At 40.8% G+C, this 22,909-nt stretch overlaps 1 protein-coding gene across 1 annotated transcript in view; it reads right to left on the bottom strand.

Annotated features, from left to right (window-relative positions):
- Positions 1-374: 374 nt before the first annotated feature.
- Positions 375-22,909, bottom strand: part of KCMF1 (potassium channel modulatory factor 1) — a 75,560-nt gene continuing 53,025 nt past the window's right edge. The window contains exons 3-7 of the mRNA XM_075861489.1: positions 22,221-22,360; positions 20,115-20,216; positions 4,335-4,509; positions 2,686-2,968; positions 375-1,479 (exon numbers count right to left, since the gene is read on the bottom strand). Of these exons, the coding sequence (XP_075717604.1) occupies positions 1,218-1,479; positions 2,686-2,968; positions 4,335-4,509; positions 20,115-20,216; positions 22,221-22,360 (962 nt within the window). The 3' untranslated portion in view covers positions 375-1,217. The remainder of the gene's footprint in view (positions 1,480-2,685; positions 2,969-4,334; positions 4,510-20,114; positions 20,217-22,220; positions 22,361-22,909) is intronic.

The raw sequence follows: 22,909 nt of genomic DNA on the forward strand, positions 1-22,909 counted from the left end.
TCTGCAAGCTATTAAGCAAATACATAAATAAGAGAATTCAGAAAAACGATTCAGAAAGTGAAAAAAAGGCTTCTTTAAAACGAAGACAACATAATCTGGGCTAACTTGTTTTTAAACAGCATTTAAAGGAATCAGCCTACACCTGGATAAAACAAGTTGAACAGTTGAAAACTTTTTGTTTTGTTTTTTTTTTTTTACTTAAAAAAACAACCACATAAAAATAAAAGAAAAATAAGCAAACAAAAACTTTTAAACACAGAACTGGATTGGTTTAAGGGATCACAAATTGTGCAATTTCTAACAGTGAGTTGTTACCTGTAATGTCATTTCGAAGACTAGAACAATTGAGATGGATCTATTTTTGCATATGTTCCTTCTTTTTTTTTTTTAACAGCTTTATTTTAGAGGAGTCCTTTTAGAGAAGACCAAATATTTGGTTTACACTAGCCAATAAAATTTCTCAGACATGGAACAAACGCTATCCAGTGGGAAATTCTAATTGTTTTTACGTATATATTTTTGATTTAGGGCAAGTAGACATTTAGTAAATGCCAGTGTAGAAATTGCATAAAATAAATCAGTCACACATTATTCAAAAGATCCAAAGCCACAATCCACTAGAATAGTCCAGGGTAACGTTGCATGTCGTCAGGTGCTGTAACCTTTTGAATAATGTTTAGGAAAGCTTTGGGATTTATGGCTTAATATAGTCTTAAAATTTAAGCCAGTTTTACTTTTCTTAATGACAATGTCACTAAAACCTCATGCACGCTGCAAAAAACCTCATGCAGTAGTTATGGTAAACCATCCAAGCAGTTTTATTAATTAATATTCATAAATACACACAGCAGCTTCATTAGAGATTTTTCCATATACTTTGTTTTCCTTTTTCAGTTTGAACGTGGGAGATTAGGAGAGCTTTTTTTTTTGTACGTCAAGGTACAGGAAGCAGACAGCTGCCTCTGGTACTGCTACCTATGTATATCTGCTAGAAGTAAAAATTAGTTACGTGATTTTGTCATATATATTTGCCTCTGTGTCTCTTCAAATTTTTTTTTTTTTTTTTACATTTTTTTTTTTCTTTTTTGAATGTACACAATGTAACAAGAGTGACAGACCGGAAATTACAATCACCAAAACAAACCCAAAGATAGTTGTTTGTCCACTTTCATTGGCAGTTACAGCACAGAGGACATTGTCTGCAAAGGGGGATGTCATCAAAGAGGAGGTGGCGGAGGCTCGTTTCCTTTATTGCTCTCTTTTAGATTTAAGTTTTCTAAAGCAACATCTAAAGGCATTATATCTACACAACCCATTGCCCCAAAATCGGCTATTTCTCCCCGCTCGTCCTCATCGGAGGAGGAGCTTTCTTCCTGCATCAATGTAGAAAGCAGCAGCTCTTGGACGAATAGGCTACGATCGGCCCTTTCACTTTCTAATGACTGTCGCTCAGCTTCTGTCATCTTAGGGTCGTTCAACCTGCAAATGGGTTAAATTAACAAGATCCAATCAAATGAGAGGTGGAAAAATGTAACAATTTCAGATTGCATATGGACAATGAATAGGGTCAGTTCACATGGTAATCTAGTGGAAACAAGAGGCAGAGCATTTGCCCATAGCAACCAGAATCCATCTTTCATGTTAAGATGGATTAGAAAATGAAAGAAGTCATCCTGCTTGGTTGCTACAGCCAAAGTCTATTAGATGTTCTGCATGAGGGGGTTTTATACCGGATTGTTTTATACACATTAAAAAAAAATATAAGGGAAGGCACTGTTCATATTTGCCCAAATTCCATAATTTTTGGCGAGTAGAATAGCTATGCATGCAGCACTATTCTTCCTGCCAAAACAACGCATACCACAATAGAAACCGACCGAATCCAGTCAATGTGGTTCATTTGGCGTTGGTGGTATCTGTTGTACGACACTGTAGTGCGGTTTCCGTCATAAACCGAAACCACCGTGCACATGTCAACAGAGCCTAACGCTTTCAATTACATAGGGTATGTGCGAACACAAAATTAAAACGGTCTGAAAATACAGAGCTGTTTTCAAAGGGAAAACCGATACCGATTTTCAGCCTTTTTTTTTTTTTTAGCAACTTGCGGTTTTTACGGCCGTGTAAAAAACGCCCAGTCGGAAGAGAACGCTGTTTTTCTCATTGAAATCAATGGGCAGATGTTTGGAGGCGTTCTGCTTCCCATTCTTCAGCCTTTTTTCGGAACGTTTACGGCCCGAAAAACCTCTGAAAACGCTACGTGTGCACATACCCTAAAACAGATCTTGAGCAATGGTGTAATAAAGAATGTGTTTTATTTGTAATCTGGTTTTGCTATTGTGTGGCCATGTTAGATCATATAAAAATCCTGGAAATTCTATGTTACCCGACTGGATATAAGGACACAGTACAATGACCAAATGAAGAGGATACAATTGACCAACCCAAAGCCTGTATAGCTGGTCTGATGTAATGTGAGTTTCTATATAGACACTTTAGGCCTGACCTTCCAGCACCTGGACCAAAGATCTGCCTTTGAAGGGAATGTGCCACCAGGATTGACCCCCTTTAACAAGCCAGCGGATCTTTTTTGAAGAATTTCAAAGGGGGAAACTGCACTTGTTTACTGAATACTGGGAGATTTAAAACCATGCCCAATACATGTGGTCTATAAAGAAGCCTTACCTTGTGAGGAGAAACTGTGAATTCTGTATAGTTTGCTGATTGTTTTCCATGTTGGATGTGTTGGTTGCTGCTGTGGATTGGGCGATGGTGGTGGTTACACTACTTGCATTGTTGCGCCTAGTTGCGTTTCGTGCCGTTTCTAATTGTTGCCGTGCTGCCTGTGCCTGCTGCCTCTCGAGCTGTAACTGCATCTGAAGCTGTTGCAACTGAGAGGCAGAAGGACCCGAGGAGTTAAGCTGACCACCCGTTGAGCGTCTCACCCCAGATAATTGGGATAATAGCTCTACATAAAAAGAAAACAAAATATGAACATATAATCTTATGACGTTTAATACAAATATCCTAATTTCACAGATTATTACCTTGCAAAATGTAGATTCTGAATGGGAATGGTTTCCTAGACTTATTGTAGGAGGTATTTTTGTAAGTTTCAACTAGCAATGATTGATATAGTTAGTGTGTGTACATTTATATATGACTGATGGTGAGAAGCAATGAAAAAGATAGTACCAAAACATCAATGCCATTTTTTTTTTTCCAACTAGCGAGCTCCGAATCCCTGCAAAGACTTCGCTTTGATGACATTTTGGCTGCTTTTGGCCACCCTTAAAGGGAGCTTACTGCCCACTGTTTAACCTCTTCCCTCTGCAGCCATTTTCCAGATATTAATTTTTGCTTTTTCCTCCCCACCTTCCAAAAGTCATAACTTTATTTTTCCTTCGATATAGCCATATGAGGGCTTGTTTTTTGTGGGACGAGTTGTAGTTTTTCACAGCACCATTTATTGTACCATATAATGTACTGGGGAAAATCAAGCTTCTGGTTTGTATGGACACCTCAGGGGTTGGACGGGCGGGATCCCTACATTGAAGTGCCGGTTGTTACACACAGCCTACACACTAGTGTACTCCGCCAGTGAGCCCGCTCCATAAAGTCCTAACGCTTTCCATTTGAACGCCGCAATGGCATCCTTCAGAGACATGCCTCACAGCCATTCGCTAAAAGAAAACGTGTATGTTTTTTTGTTTTAACATAGGAGTCTATGGGTAACGAATGGTATCTATCAAGAGCATAGTTTCTTTCTTTTTACAGGTTTGTTTAACATCTCATGCCATACATCTCGAGATGTGTCAGTTTAGAGAGAAGTTAAAAAGGACAAGTCACATCCTATAACAAACAAACAAAACAGCTGTTCAGCTTTCGAAACACTGCAGCGCCGATTTTCTTTTCCTGCCAGCCACCCGCGACTTCCTCTCCAATCAGTCCCGTTAGTTTTGGTGACCTCTAAGAGTAGACTGTCAAGTGGGCTGTCCCCAGTGCTCAGCGTCTGTGACCGAGATTGACACAGAGCAGGGATACACCCACTTGACCGTCTACTCTTACAGGGCACTGAAACGATCAGGGCCAATTGCAGGGAAACGCAGGTGGCTAGCAGGAAATAAAACAGCGCTGCATTTTATATTTCAGAGGACGTGACATGTACTCTTTAAAGGAGGACACCCCTAAAATGACGATAATAGTCGTTTCATATTACAGGACTTAGTTGTGAGTGTTAAAACATCCCCATCTCTAACCTAACATCATGATCCCCGCTCTCCTTGATATACTTTTGCTTTCGTTTTAACCATTTAAAAAGATAGATAACATACCAGCTATGGGATCCATGGCTTCCCTATTGCTTGGTGAGTATGAGCTCTGTGAGGATGAAAGCCCTCCAGTGGAACTGCTAGTAAAGTGCATGTTTGATCTGCGAGCTCGTGGACCACCCAAACCTCGGCCAGGGTGAAACATCCTTCGTACATGTCGAACGCCACTGGATTCATCATAAGCAACAGTTAAGGGAAACAAGGTCATAATCCTACAAAAATTATATATGGAAGCTAAAGGGAATCGGTCAGCAGATTTTACGTAATTAAAACGGACAACTTGCTGCTGTTAGGTTTCCAAATAGCTTTGCAGACATGCCCCTGTAGAAATTGTCTGGTGTACTATTTGTGAAAAAAAGAAGTTATATTTGGTCATGCGCTGTACGTAAATCCATTTCCTGTGGTCATCTGGGTGGTGCTGGAGGGTTGAGAAGTCGTGGCGAGTTAGCGGTTATTACTACCATTCCGCCTGGACTGACGTCACTCTCGGCCAAGCTAGCATTGGCGTCAAACACCAGTCTTGACGATCAGGACATCAACCTAGACTGTGGATAGGTGATAAATGTCAATCTTGGCACAACACCTTTAAGTCAGGATTCATTCCCTCCCCCCCCTTTTAACACAGACAAGACCTGGGGTTTTCTAGATGACTGTACCCTGGGCTGTAGAGAGATCAGTGTTCGGTTATACGTTCTTATGCCATAACATTAAGGTATGCATAATAAATGTCTAAGCAACTGTTTTAGCTGATAAACACAAGCAGTACATTATAAATCGTATATAAAATATCCCTATGTTAGCTGCTTATGGCATAAAGAAACATAAAAGCACCTACGCACCTTTTAAATGCCTTGCCGATCGGCTAGAGGTCCCTCTTAGTTTACATCACTGCAATGATCATGATATGCGGTTTCGATCAATGGCAACAGCAGTCATGTCAGTATTTACAGCACATGACAATCACTGGCAGCACCGGAAAAGCATTGGTATGGCACATAATTCCAGTAGTGATGTAAACAGAGACCGACCGGAAGGTGAATTGGTGCTTTTTTCTTATTTTATGCCAAACACAGCTTTTTATTTTATGTGCCTGAAAATGCGAACTACAACTAGCAGACTAAAAATAGACTGACAAGAGATGAAAACAATTTTAGTTCAGTAGTCATAAATGTTCTTAAAGGGATTTCACCTATTAAACCAGCAATACCAGGTGGTAGTGGGTGAAAAATCATTTCTATATAAACTAGAATTGTCTTCTTAGTCGGCTCTGTAGTTTAATATTCAGTTTTTTAGTGTTCCCACACCGTATGCTAATGAGCAGAAAAGAATCATATCTTCGTTTGAAAAGAGTCAAATCTTCATTCCACAAGTCTTTGAGTTTACCCCGCCTCCTTTATTTTGATTGACCGCTCCTTACCTTCCCCCAGCACAACAAATCCCGTTCTTGTGCATTGAAGCCCTATTCTGGTGTGTGCGCAAAGGGACACCGGATTATTACGATAAAAGGCGCAAAATGTTTCCAGACCGTTATTTACGGAGGAGTTTAAGAGAGGGGATAACGGCAATTAACTTTTTATAGCAGTGGCCAGTGAGGGATAAGTAACGTTCAATGAAATTCTGGTGACAGGTTCCCTTTAATGCTTTAACGGATACAGCATGAACGGTCATGACGTATCCATTAACCCCTTAAAAACCAGGCCAATTTGAGGTTTTCATTTTAGTTTTTTTCCTCCCCGCCTTCCAAACGCCATAACTTTTGTATTCCTTCGTCGACATAGCCGTATGAGGGCTTGTTTTGTGCGGGACAAGTTGTAGTTTTTTATTGCACCATTTATTGTACCGCATAATGTAGTGGGAATCTAAAAAAAAAAATTTGTGGGGTGAAATGGGCAAAATACAGAGATTACACAATTTTTTGGGGGGTTTTGCTTTTACGGCGTCCATCAGGGAATTTTTTTTAAAAAGAGGGTTTTTAGAACTTTTAATTTTTTTTGGAACATTATAAAAATCTTTATTTAAAGGAACAGTGTCACCACAATTTTTTTTTTTAATATGTTAAAGATGTTAGTGCTTTATTAAAAACGTTTGGATTAATTTGTGTGTTTGTGTGTTACTTTTTCTTATTTGTACACTTTTTCTTCCCTATGGGGGCTGCCATTTTTTTTTCCATTTCTGTATGTGTCGATTAACGACACATACAGACATGGAATACGGCAGCCACAGTCCCGTAGGGACTGCGAACGGGGCCCGTTCCATCCACTAACATGTACGCCGCTGTGTGGGAACGGCGCATGCGCCGCTCACACACAGTTCAATTTGAAATGCGCGCCGTCCGGCGCCATTTTCCTGTGGACCGGAAGTCGCGGCCGGACAGTAAGATTACTACTTCCGGTCGCGGCTTCCGGACTTGTGCACATGGAGCAGCGGCAGCAGACGAAGCGGATGGACCGGAGGGAGCGGCGGCGACTGGAGCAGGTAAGTGATTTCTATGTATGTTCGTGTTTCAGTGTGTGTTTACTACTGTATGTAAACCTTCTACACTGTGTGTTCGCTCAAAAAATGGCGACACACAGTGTAGGAGGTTAGACCGTTCAAACCCCTCGTTTCTTCCGGCACTAGCCAGGATAAAGGAGGGGGGGATGCTGAGAGCTCACTAGAGCGAGGGCTTTTTACCCAATTTTGCAGCATAAAGCAATGTGGTTGCTTTACCACATGCAATGCTGCAATTTTGGGAATGGCTCCATCTAGTGACCAGCATTGGGAAATATTATAAATTAGAATCCAATTGAATCCTAATTTATAATATTTCCTGACTCGTGGAAAAAAAAAAAAAAATTAGAACAATGTTTAATCACCTATACACTAATTGTTTAACAAAATAAAAAAAAAAACATGTTTTGCTGGCGACACATTCCCTTTAAAGAGGCTCTGTCACCAGATTATAAGTGCCCTATCTCCTACATAATCTGATCGGCGCTGTAATGTAGATAACAGCAGTGGTTTTTATTTTGAAAAACGATAATTTTGGACCAAGTTATAAACAAAAATTTCAGATTTATGCGAATTAGTTTCTTAACCCCTTTAGGACACAGCCTGCTTTGGCCTCGTGGACACAGATGATTTTTTAAAATCTGACATGTGTCACTTTATGTGGTAATAACTCAGAATCGCTTGGATAGGTAAAAGCGTTCCGGAGATTGTTTTCTCGTGACATATTGTACTTTATGTTAGTGAAAAAATTTGGTCGATCAATTCAATATTTATTTGTGAAAAACTTCAAATTTTAGCAAAAATGTGCAAAAATTACCATTTTTCTAAATTTAACTGTGTTTGCTTGTAAAACAGATAGTAATACCACACAAAATAGTTACTAGTTAACATTTACCATATTTCTACTTTATGTTTGCATCATTTTTTTTCACGTACTTTTATTTTTCTAGGACGTTACAATGCTTTAGCAGCAATTTCTCATATTTTCAATAAAATTTCAATAGGCCATTTTTTCAGGGACCAGTTCAGTTCTGAAGTGGTTTTGAGGGCCTTCTATATTAGAAAGTCCCCATAAATCACCCCATTTTGAAAACTGCACCCTTCAAGGTATTCAAAACCACATTCAGAAAGTATTTGAACCCTTTAGGCGTTTCACAGGAATTAAGGCAAAGTAGAGGTGAAATTTCCAAATTTAATTTTTTTTGCCGAAATTCATTTGTAATAAAAAAAAAAATCTGTAACACAGAAGGTTTTACCAGAGAAACGCAACTCAATATTTATTGCCCAGATTCTGCAGATTTTAGAAATATCCCACATGTGGCCCTAGTGTCCTAATGGACTGAAGCACAGGTCTCAGAAGAAAAGGAGCACCTAGTGGATTTTGGGGCCTCCTTTTTTTAGGAATATATTTTAGGAAACATGTCAGGTTTGAAGAGGTCTTGTGGTACCTAAACAGTCGAAACCCCCCCAAAAGTGACCCCATTTTGGAAACTACACCCCTCAAGGCATTTTTCTAGGGGTATAGTTAGCATTTTGACCCCATAGTTTTTTTGCAGAATTTAGTGGAATTAGTCTGTGAAGATGAAAATCACCTATTTTTTTGTGGAAACATAGAATTTTTTCATTTTTACAAGGAATAAAGGAGAAAAAGCACCCCAACATTTGTAAAGCAATTTCTCCCGATTACAGCAATACCCCATTTGTGGTCGTAAACGGATGTTTGGACCCACAGCAAGGCTCAGGAGGGAAGGAGCGCCTTTTGGATTTTGGAGCGCAGATTTTGCTGGATTGTTTTCAGTGCCGTGTCGGGTTTGCAACGCCCCGGATGGACCAAAACAGTGGAAACCCCCCAAAAGTGACCCTATTTTGGAAACTACACCCCTCAAGGAATTTTTCTAGGGGTATAGTGAGCATTTTGACCCCACAGGATCTTTTTTTTTTTAGAGCTAAGGTGACCAAAAAAAAAAAAAAGATTTTGGCGCTTTAAATTCTTTATTTCTTACAGCGTTCACCGTGCGCAATAAATTAAGTTTTATTCTGCGGGTTGGTACGATTACGCCGATACCATATGTGTATAGTTTTTTTTTACTTTTGCAGTGTTTGCACAATAAAATTACGTTTCTATAAAATAATATATTTTCTGAGACACGCTATTCTGAGCCGTAACTTTTATTTTTTCGTCAAAAAAGCTGTGGGAGGTCTTGTTTTTTGCGGTACGGGTTGTAGTTTTTATTGGTACTATTTTGGGGTAAATGCGACTTTTTGATCACTTTTTATTCTATATCTTGGGAGGGGTAGTGACCAAAAAAATAGCGATGCTGACATAGTTTTCCGTTTACGGCGTTCACCGTGCGGAAAAATTAACATTATAGTTTCATAGTTTGGGTCGTTACGAACACGGTGATACCAAATATGTGTACTGGTTTTTTTTGTTTTTTTTTTAAACTGTTTCATTTCTTACCTATAATAAATGACTTATTATAGGAAAACAAAAACTTATTTTTACACTTTTATAAAACATTAACTTTTTTTTTGCTTTTTACACTTTATTTTTTTGTTTATTAACTTTTCACACTATTTTTTTTGACCTGCAGCTCTGACCGCTGCTAGAATACATTACACTACCTAGGTTGTGTAATGTATTCCAACTGTCAGTGTGACGTCACAGTCACTCTGACAGTTGGTCTACGAGGATTAGCAGAGGCTGATCCTCATAGGCTGACATACATGGCAGACCCGGGGGCCGTTGTCTGGCCCCCGGGTGCCATCACAAGCATCAGAAGCCCCCACGATTGCATGGGGGCTGCTGATGCGCTACAAACCCGCTACATGCGGAGATCGCAATCGAGCCCCGCATGTAACGGGTTAATTGCCAAAATCAGCGGCGATGATCGGCAACACTGGAGTGTCAGCTGATCTCCAAGTTCCCGATGCACACCTTGTCGCCAACAGTGTGCATCGGGAACGACACAGTGACTTCCTGTCACTCTGACAGGAAGCCTATCAGGACCAGACGAAGGTTGGTCCTGATGGGCTTCCGTCCATGGCAGACACGGAAGCCATTGTTTGGCTTCCGTTTGGCTTCCGTTTGCCATACTATCGGCAAACCCCGCGATTTCGGACCGGGGTCTGCCGATATGTTAGAAACCCCCAAAATTCGGCGATTGAAACAGATCGCCGAATTTAAGGGGTTAATTCGTCTAAATCAGCGGCAAAGGACCCCTGGTCGGCAAGAGTGGAGTGTCAGCTGTCGGCGACAGCTGACCTCCCGGTCCACACTGTCGCCGACAGTGTGCACCGGGAAAAACTCAGTAACTGTACGTCCTCGTGCGGGAAGTAACCTCCCGCAATGACGCACAGTTACGTCCTCGTGCGGGTAGGGGTTAATAGACAACTGGGCGTGTTTTTACTTTTTACCAACTGGGCGTTGTGAAGAGAAGTGTATGACGCTGACCAATCAGTGACCAATCAGTGTCATACACTTCTCATTGTTCCAGCCCAGCTTCTTTCACTGCACAGCGTGAAAAACAAAACAAAAAAAACACATTACTTATCTACATTAACCCCTTAACGCACCATGACGTAACTGTACGTCAAGGTGAGCAGTAAGTTTGCGCACCTTGACGTGCAGTTACGTCTGTGCTTTGAAAGTTAACCGCCGCGCGGCGCTACACCGCAGCGGCGGTTAACTGTGTAGGGTGTCTGCCCTGCATTCCCCGTTGCCGATCAGCGGCCCATCGACGCTGATATCGGCAGTTAACCCCTTAATTGCGGCACTCGATTTTGAACGCCACAATTAAGGTGTTTAGCGACGATCGCCAGCCCCCGGGGGCTGGCGATGGTACCCAGACAATGGCTTCCGGGTTGCCATGTACAGAAGCCTATGAGGACCCCCCGGAGGGTGGTCGTCCTAGGCTTCCTGTCAGTGTGACTGTTACGTCACAATGACATTTGGAATGCATTACACTACGTGTGTAGTGTAATGTATTCCAGCAGCGATCAGAGCTGCAAGTCCAAGTGTCCCCTAGTGGGACAAGTGAAAAAAGTAAAAAAAAGAATAAAAATGTTTTTAAAAAAAAGTGTAAAAATAAAAGTTATAAGTGATATAAACAAGAACTGCTTTTTTTCCTATTATAAAAGACTTATTATAGGAAAAAAAATGAATACGTAAAAAAAAATTACACATATTTGGTATCACCGCGTTCGTAACGACCTCCGCTGTAAAACTATAATATTATTTTTCCCGCACGGTGAACACCGCAAAAAAAATTAACGAAAAACTATGCCAGAATCACTTTTTTGGTCACCACCCCTCCCAAAATATGTAATAAAAAGTGATCAAAAAGTCGCACGTACGCCAAAATAGTACCGATACAAACTACAACCCGTCCCGCAAAAAACAAGCCCTTACAAAGCTTTTTTTGACTGAAAAGTAAAAAAGTTATGGCTCTCAGAATATGGTGACACAATAAATAATTTATTTTCTAAATAAGTTATTTTATTGCGCAAACGATGCAAAACATAAAAAAACGTATATACAAATGGTATCGCCGTAATCGTACCAACCCGCAGATTAAAGTATAATAGTCATTTATAGTCCAGGGTAAACGCCGTCAAAAATAAATAAAAATCATTGTCAGAATTGATGGTTTTTGGTCACCTGGCTTGCTGAAAAATTGAATAAAAAGTGATCAACAAAATCGCATGGTACCAATGAAAATTACAGATTGTCCCACAACAAATAAGCCCTCACACGGCTCCGGTGGTGAAAAAATTAAAAAAGTTCCGGCTCCCAGATTATGGCGATGTAAAATGTACAGAGCGTTCCAAAAGCGGATAGGATCGGGTGCCATTTATAAGTGCGACACTGGCCACATATCTATATTTTATTTACCCCATTATTATACCCGCTTATTATAACCCTGATGTACTCTGCCCAGCCTACATGTGCCCCCACATTATAAACTGAAATACCAGCAAAACGCCAGAGCTACTACCAAGCAAAATATGCGCTCCAAAAGCCAAATGGCGTCCCTCCCTTCTGAGCCCTACAGCGTGCCCAAACAGCCGTTTACGTCCACTGATATGGCATCGCCATACCCGGGAGAACCCTGTTAATATTTTATGTGATATTTGTGGCACAAACTGGGCACAACATATAGTGCACTAAAATGACATCAGTGGAAAATTAAAATTTTCACTCTGCACCATCCGCTGCGCATTAAACCCTTTGCGCACCATGACTTAATAGCATGTCGTGGTGTGGGGGGTGATATATGGAGCATCTCACGCGCTGAGCCCGCGCCATACGCTGCGGGTGTCAGCTGTGTATTACAGCTGATACCCGTGACTAACGGACAGAAACAACGATCACGCTGTTACAGGAGCCTGTAAAAATCACAATATACTGCAATACATTAGTATTGCAGTGTATTCTACCAGTGATCTAACGATCGCTGGTTCAAGTCTCCCAGGGGGACTTATAAAATATGTAAAAACAAAAGTAAATAGTTATTATTAGTGGAAAAAATTTAATAAATATTTAAAGTCCAAAAAGAAACCCTTTTCACATTTTTTCTCTAAAGTAATGTAAAAAAATTAAAAAAATACACAAAATTGGTATAGCTGCGTCCGTAAAAGTCCAAGCTATTACAATATACCATTATTTAACTCACACGGTGAACGCCGTGAAAAATAAAGAATTTTAAACTGCAAAATCGCAGTTTTTTGGTCACCCTGGCTCTACCAAAAAATGTAATAAAAAGTGCTCAAAAAGTCTTATGTACGAAAAAATGGTACCAATAAAAACTACAGCTCATCCCGCAAAAAATACGCCCTCACACCACTCTATTGACAGAAAAATAAAAAAGTTGTGGCTCTCGGAAAGCGGGGAGGAAAAACGAAAAAGCAAAACATGAATCAGTTCGTAAAGGGTTAATTACTTTCTAATGAAAAAGCATTTATGACCACATGTGGGGTATAGCCGTACTCGGGAGAAATTGCTTTACTTTTGGGGAGCATTTGGGGAGCATTTCCTCCTTTATCCTTTGTGAAATTGAAAAAAATTCAACATTTTAGTGGAAATAATGTTGATATTAATTTTCACGCCCTAATTCTAATAAATTCTGCAAAAGACGTGTGGGGCGTGTGGGGCCTAAATGCTCAGTATACCCCTAGATAGATTCCTTAAGTGGTGTAGCTTCCCAAATGGGGTTACTTTTGGGGGGCTTCCACTGTTTCAGTCTCTCAGGGGCTTTGCAAATCCGACATGACACCCAAAAACTATTCCAGCTAAATTTGAGCTCCAAAAGGCAAATAGCGCTCCTTCCCTTCTAAGCCCCGGTGTGGGTCCAAACAGCAGTTTATTACCACATATGGGGTATTTACGTAATCAGGAGAAATTGTTTTACAAATGTTGGGGTGCTTTTTCTCCTTTATTCCTTTAAAAATTAAAAATGGCTACCTTTTTTCAGAAAAAAAGTAGATTTTTACCTTTACAGACTAATTCCAATGAATTCAGCAAAACAACTGTGGGGTCAAAATGCTAACTTTACCCCTAGAAAAATTCCTTAAGGGGTGTAGCTTCCAAAATGGGGTCACTATTGGGGGGTTTCCACGGTTTTCATCCCTCCAGTGCATTGCAAACGCGACACGGCACTGAAAACTATTCCATCAAAATCAGAAATCCAAATGGTGCTGCTCCTCTTCTGAGGCCTGCTGTGGGTCCAAACAGCAGTTTATTACCACATATGGGGTATTGCTATAATCGGAAGAAATTGCTTTACATATGTTGGGGTGTTTTTTCTACTTTATTCCTTGTAAAAATTTAAAATGTCTAAGTTTTTTCACAAAAAAAGAAGATTTTCATCTTCACATACTAATTCAAATAAAATTTAGCAAAAAAACTGTGGGTTCAAAATGCTAACTATACCCATAGATAAATTCTTTGAGGGGTATAGTTTCCAAAATGGGGTAACTTTTTGGGGGTCTTTACTGTTTTGGTACCACAAGACCTATTCAAACCTGACATGGTGCCTAAAATATATTCTAAAAAAAAGGAGGCCCCAAAATCCACTAGGTGCTCCTTTGCTTCTGAGGCCTGTGTTTCAGTCCATTATCACACTAGGGCCACATGTGGGATATTTCTAAAAACTGCAGAATCTGGGCAATAAATATTGAGTTGCATTTCTTGGGTAAAACCTTCTGTGGTACAGAATTTTTTTTATTACAAATGAATTTTCGAAGAAAAAAAATTAAATTTGTAAATTTCACCTTTACTTGGCTTTAATTCCTGTGAAACGCATAAAGGGTTAAAACACTTTCTGAATGCTGTTTTGAATACTTTGATGGGTGCAGTTTTCAAAATGGGGTGACTTCTGGGGACTTTCTAATATATAAGGCCCTCAAAACCACTTCAGAACTGAACTGGTCCCTGAAAAAATAGCCCTTTGAAATTTTCTGGAAAATATGAGAAATTGCTTCTAAAGTTCTAAGCCTCGTAACGTCCTAGAAAAATAAAAGAATGTTCAAAAAACGACGCAAACAAAGTACACATATGGGAAATATAAACTAGTAAGTATTTTGTGTGGTATTACTATCTGTTTTACAAGTAAATACATTTAAATTTAGAAAAATGCACATTTTTGCTCATTTTCTCTAAATCTTGGCGTTACTTACAAATAAATATTGAATTTAACGACAAAAAATTTTCAGTATCATAAAGTACAACATGTCACGAGAAAACAAATCTCAGAATCGCTTGGATAGGCAAAAGCATTCTGGAGTTATTACCACATAAATTGACATGTCAGATTTGCAAAAATGGGGCTGGTCCTGAAGGCCAAAACAGGCTTAGACACTAAGGGGTTAAAGTGCCTATTAGATTAGGTAGAATATATGGCAGTTATAATCTGGTGACAGAGCCTCTTTAATGTCTCTTATAAGTGCCCTATCTCCTACATAATCTGATCGGCGCTGTAATGTAGAAAACAGCAGTGGTTTTTATTTTGAAAAACGATCATTTTTGAGCAAGTTATGTTTGTTTTTGAGCTAGTTTAGATATATGCTAATGAGTTTCTCAATGGACAACTGGGCGTGTTTTTACTTTTTACCAAGTAAAAACTCCTCATAAACAGTAAAAGTAAAAAGTTGTACAGAGGAGTGTATGAGGCTGACCAATCAGTGACCTACACTTCTCATTGTTCCAGCCCAGTGTGATTGTGCAGTGAAAGAAGCTTGGCTGGAAGAATGAGAAGTGTATGACGCTGATTGGTCATTGATTAGTCAGCGTCATACACTCCTCTGTACAACACCCAGTTGGTAAAAAGTAAAAACACGCCCAGTTGTCCATTGAGAAACTCATTAGCATAAATCTAAACTAGCTCATAACTTGCTCAAAAATGATCATTTGTCAAAATAAAAACCACTGCTATTATCTACATTACAGCGCCGATCAGATTATGTAGCAGTTAGTCAAGTTATAATCTGGTGACAGACCCTCTTTAACAGGTTCCCGACCGCTGGCTGTATTTATACGGCCAGCGGTCAGGGTCTCTGAAGTCCGCCGTATAGACTAATTACGGCGGCACTTCAGAGACTGCACGCGCGATCGCGTGCACACAGCTCTATGCCCTGGCTGTTGCGAACAGCCATGGGCACTGGGCAGAAGGTCAGGGGCCAATCCTTTGGCCCCTGAACATGTGATCGCTGTGACAACCAATCACCAATCACAGCGATCACATGCATTTCTGCGTATAAAACAGTGTGCACGCTGTTACCAACAGCTCTGGGCAGAGTATCAGGGACCAATCTGATGGTCCCTGAACATGTGGTCGCTGTGAAAACACAGCGACCACATTTGTTTTATTTTGACTTTTCTGGCAGTAAATCTCCTGCCTCTTTTCTTCTCCTCAAACATTGTTTCAGTTTGAGGAGAAGAAGAGACTCGAGAGAATTGCTGCCAGAAGATTACAGTGAAAAAAAATACAGTTACACTCTAAAACATTCTCTGTATAGATAGATTTCTATCTATCTATACAATCTATCTACCTTTCTTTCTTTTATTCTATTAGAATAGGCAGGTAGGGAGTATATAATTATATATATATCCACATATATATATATAATATATATAGCAATAGCGGTTTATTTTTTTGTTAGCGGTACTGTAGATATATATAGCAGTTAGTTTGTGTGTTTTATTAAAAAAGAAAGTTTGTTTAGCTAGTGTTAGTGACGTTATGGCGAGGAAGTTGTTTAGCGCCGAGGAGGCATACGCCATGCTGTGGTCAGAGTCGGAGACCGCATCAGAGATGGCGTCAGAGATGGAACCTGTTTTGGGCAGTGACGATGACAGCGTCACTTCAGGTTCATCTTCAGGGGACGTTGTCCCTGATGCAGTTGAAACTGCAGAACATGAAAGCGCAGGGCCAAGTAGCGCTGTAGCACGGGACAGCCTGGTCCCTCCAGTCCAGGCTTTTGTATGGGCACCTGCCCCATCTTTTGGGCCTAGAATCCACGGATTTACAGCCACTCCTGGCATAACCGTGGACAATACAAATTTTGTCCAAATGGATTACTTTCATTTATTTATAACGGACGACATCCTAAATCAGATTGTCCAAGAAACAAATTTATATGCCACTCAATATATAAGGCAGAAACCTTCATCCACCCATGCCAGAGATTGGACGCCCACCAATTTGCAGGAATTAAAAAAAAATTGGGGCTCATCCTAAATATGGGTATTGTCAAAAAGCCCTCCATTAGGTCTTACTGGTCAACAAGACCCGCCCAAGCCACCCCAGTATATTCTGCAGTAATGCCCAGGTCTCGTTATGAGACAATAATGAGGTTCCTCCACTTCAACGACAATGCACAGGCCCCCCCAAGTACCGATGCAAAGCGGGATCGGTTGTTCAAAATAAGACCGCTAATAAATTCCCTGAATAATTTATTTCTGCAACTCTACACCCCTGAGCAGAATGTAAGTGTGGACGAATCCCTCCTCAACTTCCATGGCAGACTTAGCTTTCGCCAATATCTACCTTCCAAAAGGGCAAGTAATGGCGTTAAGCTTTATAAACTGTGCGAAAGCGGGTCAGGATATACCACCGCCTTCAGGATTTATGAAGGGCGGGACCGCTCAATAAATGTTCCTGGATGCCCCCCTGATCTTTCCACCAGCAGCAAAATTGTGTAGGAGATAATGCAGCCTCTGCTTCACAAGGGGTACCACCTGTACTGCGACAATTTTTATTCCAGTGTGCCCCTGTTTAGGCATTTGCATGCTGCAAGGACTGGGGCATGTGGTACCATGCGCAAAAACAGAATTGGTTTTCCACAGCAATTAGTGGGGAAGCGCATGGTAAAGGGGGACTCCTGTGCTTATGCATCTGAGGAATTGCTGGCGGTCAAGTTCAGGGATCGCAAAGATGTGTATGTGCTAAGCACGATTCATACCGCAGGAACAGTGGCAGTGAGGGAAAGAGGGGCAACATCGGACAAGCACAAGCAAGTGAGCGTGTCCGAATATAACAAGTACATGGGGGGGGGGGGGTGGATTTAAGCGACCAGGTTTTACAGCCCTATTTAGTAAAGCAAAAACAAAAACCTGGTACAAAAAAAGTGGCCATTTATTTGTTACAGGTGGCCATCCACAATTCATTTGTGCTCTACAAAAAAAACAGAGGCAGAGACACATACCTGGATTTCCAGGAGAAAATTATTGAAGGCCTCATTTTTGATGTTCAGGACACCCGAGAATGCCCCCAGTCTGAGGATGTCACGCGACTGACTGAAAGACACTTCATCAGTCGGATTCCCACAACACCAACCAGAAGCAACCCCCAGAAAAAGTGCCGCGTCTGCAGAAAAGACGGGCACCGCAAAGATTCCCGATATTTCTGTCCCTCATGTCCCTCGCAACCAGGCCTGTGCATTGAGCCATGTTTTAAAAAATACCACACTGTTCTGAATTATTAGATTTTAGTTAATTCGTTGAAAATATATTTGCCCTACATTAGGTTTTTATTTTTCCCCTGATTTTACTCCAAGGGTGAGGGGGGGGAATGGGTGGGTGGGGGGTGGATGTCATGTTTGATGTTTTCTAAAGTTCATCTGCTGGAGAGCTCCATTTGCATAAACCTGCAATTTCTTATTTTAGAAAACCCAAAAAAATAAATCCCATTATACCCCTAGATGAATATTTTGGGATTTCTGCTTCAAGAGCAGATATTTTGGAAGTGTTATAGAAACTCTGTTGAGTTTTGTAAAAACAGCTTTGAAAAAAAGCGATTTGTGAAATAAGCTTCTTCTATCGTCCGCCCTCCTACATCTCTATGTGATAATAAGGCACACATATTTGGTATCCCCATGCACGGGAGAAGTGGCAGAATGTGAACGGAGATTAATTTTGACCGTGGTTTATACCGTGTGTGAAAAATGCTGGTATAAACTGACGCATTTGCTAAAAAATTGCTAATTTTATTTTGATCCATCTTATTCAAGAAACTTTCAGAAGAAAACTGGACTTGCTAAAAATATGATAAACCCCTTGAAGGAAACCTTGTGGGGTCTACTTGTGTGAATGAAGTAATTTATGGGGTGATTCTAATGTTTCAGCAGCATTACGCCCCCCAGAAAACAGTATGCTTCTATAAAATCAAATGCAAAATTCCTGTACCGAAAAGGCCAAAAAGCCTCCTTTTATGCCAAGCCCTGGCACATGCCCGCACAGTGAATAAGGCACACATATTTGGTATCCCCATGCACAGGAGAAGTGTCAGAATGTGAAATTGGATGAATTTTGTCCGTGGTTCATTCTGTGTGTGAAAAAGCTAGCATAAACTGACGCATTTGTTAAAAAAAAAGCTAATTTTATTTTGTTCCATCTTATTCAAGAAACTTTCAGAAGAAAACTGGACTGTCTAAAAATATGATAAATCCCTTGAAGGAAACCTTGTGGGGTCTACTTGTGTGAATGAAGTCATTTATGGGGTGTTTCTAATGTTTCAGCAGCATTAGGCCCCCCAGAAAACAGTATGCTGCTATAAAGTCAAATGCAGAATTCCTGGACCAAAAAGCCTCCTTTTATGCCAAGCCCTGGCACATGCCCGCACAGTGAATAAGGCACACATATTTGGTATCCCCATGCACGGGAGAAGTGGAAGAATGTGAGAGGAGATTAATTTTGTCCGTGGTCCATACTGTGTGTGATAAATGCTAGCCTAAACTGACGCATTTGCTAAATTCTTGCATTTTTTTCCAATTTTGACCACTTTAGAGAAAAAAATAAAAATGATATATACTGACAAATGCCACTAAAACAAAGCCCTATCTGTCCTTTAAAAAGAGTGTAAAATTCAAAGATGAACTTTATTCACCTGCAGAGTTATAGTCATCTAAAGAAGCGCATAGCAAAATTGTGAAATTTGCTCTGGTCATTTAGCTGTAAAACAGCCTAGTCCTTAACCGGTTAAGTATTCCCAGCCTAAGGCCCTGTTCACACGGAGTATTTTCCAGGCAGAAAAATAAAAAAGTGCTAATTTTGACCTGCCTGAACTTTCTTGCTGCGGATTTTGAAGTGTTTTTTCTGCCGCGGGCAAAAAATGCTGTGAAAAACTTTGTCCCCCATTGATTTCAATGGGAGGTCAGAGATCGAACCATGGGAAGGAGCAATGTCGCTAAAACCCAGACTAGGAAAAAACCACCCCGCCTCCCATCGAAATCAATAGGAGGCAGTTTCTGGCGTTTTTTGGCACCGACTCCGCGTCGAAGAACTCTGTGTGAACAGGGCCTTAGCCTCTGGATGTAAAAATGACTGCCCAATCACTGACAGCAAGTGAAGGTCTTGAAAATCATGAGGAATTAAAAACACAAGCATATTATAAAGTTGCAAGACTTTTCATTACACAATATATGTTTTTCACTTATTCACTTCTATTACAACCAATGCATTGATGGAATAACAAAACTTAGGCCATGTTCATACTGCTCTTCGGTGGTTCAAGGCCTCCGTCCGTAAAAACAGTGCAGTATGCAGCAATATTCTAGCTGGAAAATGGTGGGAACCGTCACTGAGCCCAGTTTGGACACGATCCAACACAGCGCCGTGTCTAGAATTATGAACGGAAGCCACGATGCAGATGTAAACAGATTCTTAAAATTTGACAAAGAATTTCAATATAGTGTTGCACTATGAATTCTTATTAAAAATAAAACACACCAGACAAGTTTCAGAAAAATATGCAAATGTAAGAAAAACATATTTAAAATGTTAGATCAAAAGGATATTAGATCCCTGGGAGCTCTGTGTTCAAGTGTAAGATGGGCAGCAAAATCATCTGTGACGTGATTTGGATCTCCCCCTGGTAACGCTGCACAAATTGGGCAAATCTGTGAAGATTCAAATAGAAAGATAGAACTTGACACTTAAAAAAACAAACAAAACAAAAAAAACAGTATAGCAAAGCAGGACACATACACCATTCAGCCATAACAGTAAAACCACCTGCCTAATGTTTTAAGGTTTTTGGTTTCAATGGGAGGCACAGGCGTTTTTCCCCCCGGGCGACATGTCCTTTCTTGCCGCGGCTCCGTCTCTGACCTCCCATTGACATCAATGGGATGCCGAAAAAACCTGCGGCGCTAGTTTCCGAGAGAGTTTTCGCGGCATTTTTTTGCCTGCGGTCCTTGCATTAGCGTCAATAACTGTGGTTGAAAAACACAGCGAAAACAGCAACAAAAAAGCTGGTCAAAATCTGCATCAAAATTCCTGAATGAATTCTGAGGCAGATTTTATCTGCCTGCAAAAAACTCTGTGTGAACAGTACTGAAGATTGCCAGCCCCTTGCGGTCACGTGAGGACGTCCCTACACTAACAGGTGGGGGAGGCTTTGCTGTATAACCAAGCATAGCTTGCCATCACGTCTGCATACCCAATCTTGTAACTCCCTAGCAGCGCATGCCTAGTCTGAGAGGCAAAGAACGAAGCAGCGCAGCGGAAAATGGAGGCTGCCGGGACTTGTAATCATCCAGTGTGCGCTGAAAGACTCAGTCCCGCCTCATAGAAGGAAGTTGAGTGGCAGCGTGGGCGCCCAAAAGGGGTTAGGTAAGAAATGAAATCTTCACAATTTTCTAATTTAAAACCAATGGGACGATGTATAATGGGGTGTCATTGCGTTTTATACTTTATTTTTTTTTAACTCTCCAAGTAACCACTTTAAATCCTGTATGGTGTAACACCTGGAACTCTGTCACGTTCCACAAACCATTCCTGAACAATTTTTGCAGTGTGGCAGGGTGCGTTATCCTGCTGAAAGATACCACTGCCGCCGAGGAATACAGTTGCTATGAAGGGGTGTACTTGGTCTGCAGAAATGTTTAGGATGGTGGTACATGCCAAAGTAACATCCACATTAACGTCAGGCCCCTAGGTTCCGAGCAGAACATTGCCAAGAGCAGTACACTGCTTTCTTCCCATACTGCATCTGGTGCGCTCTTCCCCGGGTAAGCAACGCACACTAATCCAACCATCCAAATGATGCAAAATGTGATTCATCAGACCATCTTCTTCCATTGCTCCATGGTCCAGTTCTGATGCTCACATGTCCATTGTAGGCAACTTCAAAAGGTGAACAGGGAGCCCCAAACACAGCAAGCTGCAATGCAGTGTTCTGACATCTTTCTGGCATAGCCAGCATTAACAGTTTCAGCCGTTTGTGCTTCTGTGTTATAGGACCAGATGGGAGCATCAATGAGCCTTTTGCGAGTACACCGGTTGTCTTTGGACCACTTTTGGTAGATACCAACCACTGCATTTGGTAACACCCCACAAGACCTGCCGTTTTGGAGATGCTCTGACCCAGTCTCGAATTACAATTTAGCCCTTATTAAAGTCACTCGTATCCTTTACACTGGCCCATCGCAACACATCAACTTCAGGAACGAACTGTTCATTTGCTGCCTAATATATCGCACACCTTAAGAGGTGCCATTGTAACAAGATTATCAATGTTATTCACTTCACCTGTTTTACGGTTATAGCTAAACGGTGAACAAGCCTATAATAGTGTGTCACTGTACATAGATGGGTCCTTTGTCGACAAGCATCCATGGGTACTCAAACTAGAGCCACAAGAGTCAGCAGTCGTAGTCCATCTCCTTTCTAATGACACACACAGAATTTGATGCATTGCTTTACTGTGTTCTCTACATTAATCATAACCATTTACTTACTGGATTGCAATATTTGCTTGTAGAGTAGAAGCAACGTGTAAGAAATGATATAAGCAAAATAGAAAAGACAGGAATGAAGGTACTTACATAGCCAGCGGGGATGCTACAAATTGGAAATAGGCAACAGTGTTATGATATTCCCACAATTCTGCTTTCACTTACCACTTCTGTTGAGGTTTCTGCATGTTCTGCAGTCACATGTTCTTGTAGAGAGGTCTCAGTATAACCCATTTTACCACAATAAGGACAAGTAAAAGACTGTGGCTGCTCGACAGAGAACGCTTCCCCACCATAGTATAAATCTATGAAGAAAAGAGAGATGTGCTATAGAAACTTAAGAAATATATTCTGTCCAAATATATTTAAAACAGGATACTGAGAAATTATATATATATATATATACATACACACACATACATACATACACACACACACACAATGCATTCGGAAAGTCTTCGGTTTCTTTACCCAGGATTTAGTTAATGCACCTTTGGAAGCGATCGGGTTTGCACACCAGAATTTGGGGATTTTCTGCCATTCTTCTCTGCAGTTGGGCACCATCGGTGGACAGCCATTTTCAAGTCTCTCCAGAGACGTTCTATTGGGTTGAAGTCAGGGCTTTGGCTGGGCCACTCAAGGACATTCACAGAGTTGTCCCGGCTGTGTGCTTAGGGTCATGGTCTTTATGGAGGTTAAACATTCGGCCCAGTCTGAGGTCCAGAGCACTCTGGATTTCATTAAGAATATCCCTGTACTTTGCTCCATCCATCTTCCCCTCAACCCTGACCAGTTTCCCTGTCCCTGCCACTGAAAACTACCTCTACAGCATGATGCTGCCACCCCCATGCTTC

This window comes from Rhinoderma darwinii, chromosome 1 (assembly GCF_050947455.1).
Source record: "Rhinoderma darwinii isolate aRhiDar2 chromosome 1, aRhiDar2.hap1, whole genome shotgun sequence".
In the NCBI taxonomy this organism is placed as follows: domain Eukaryota; kingdom Metazoa; phylum Chordata; class Amphibia; order Anura; family Rhinodermatidae; genus Rhinoderma; species Rhinoderma darwinii.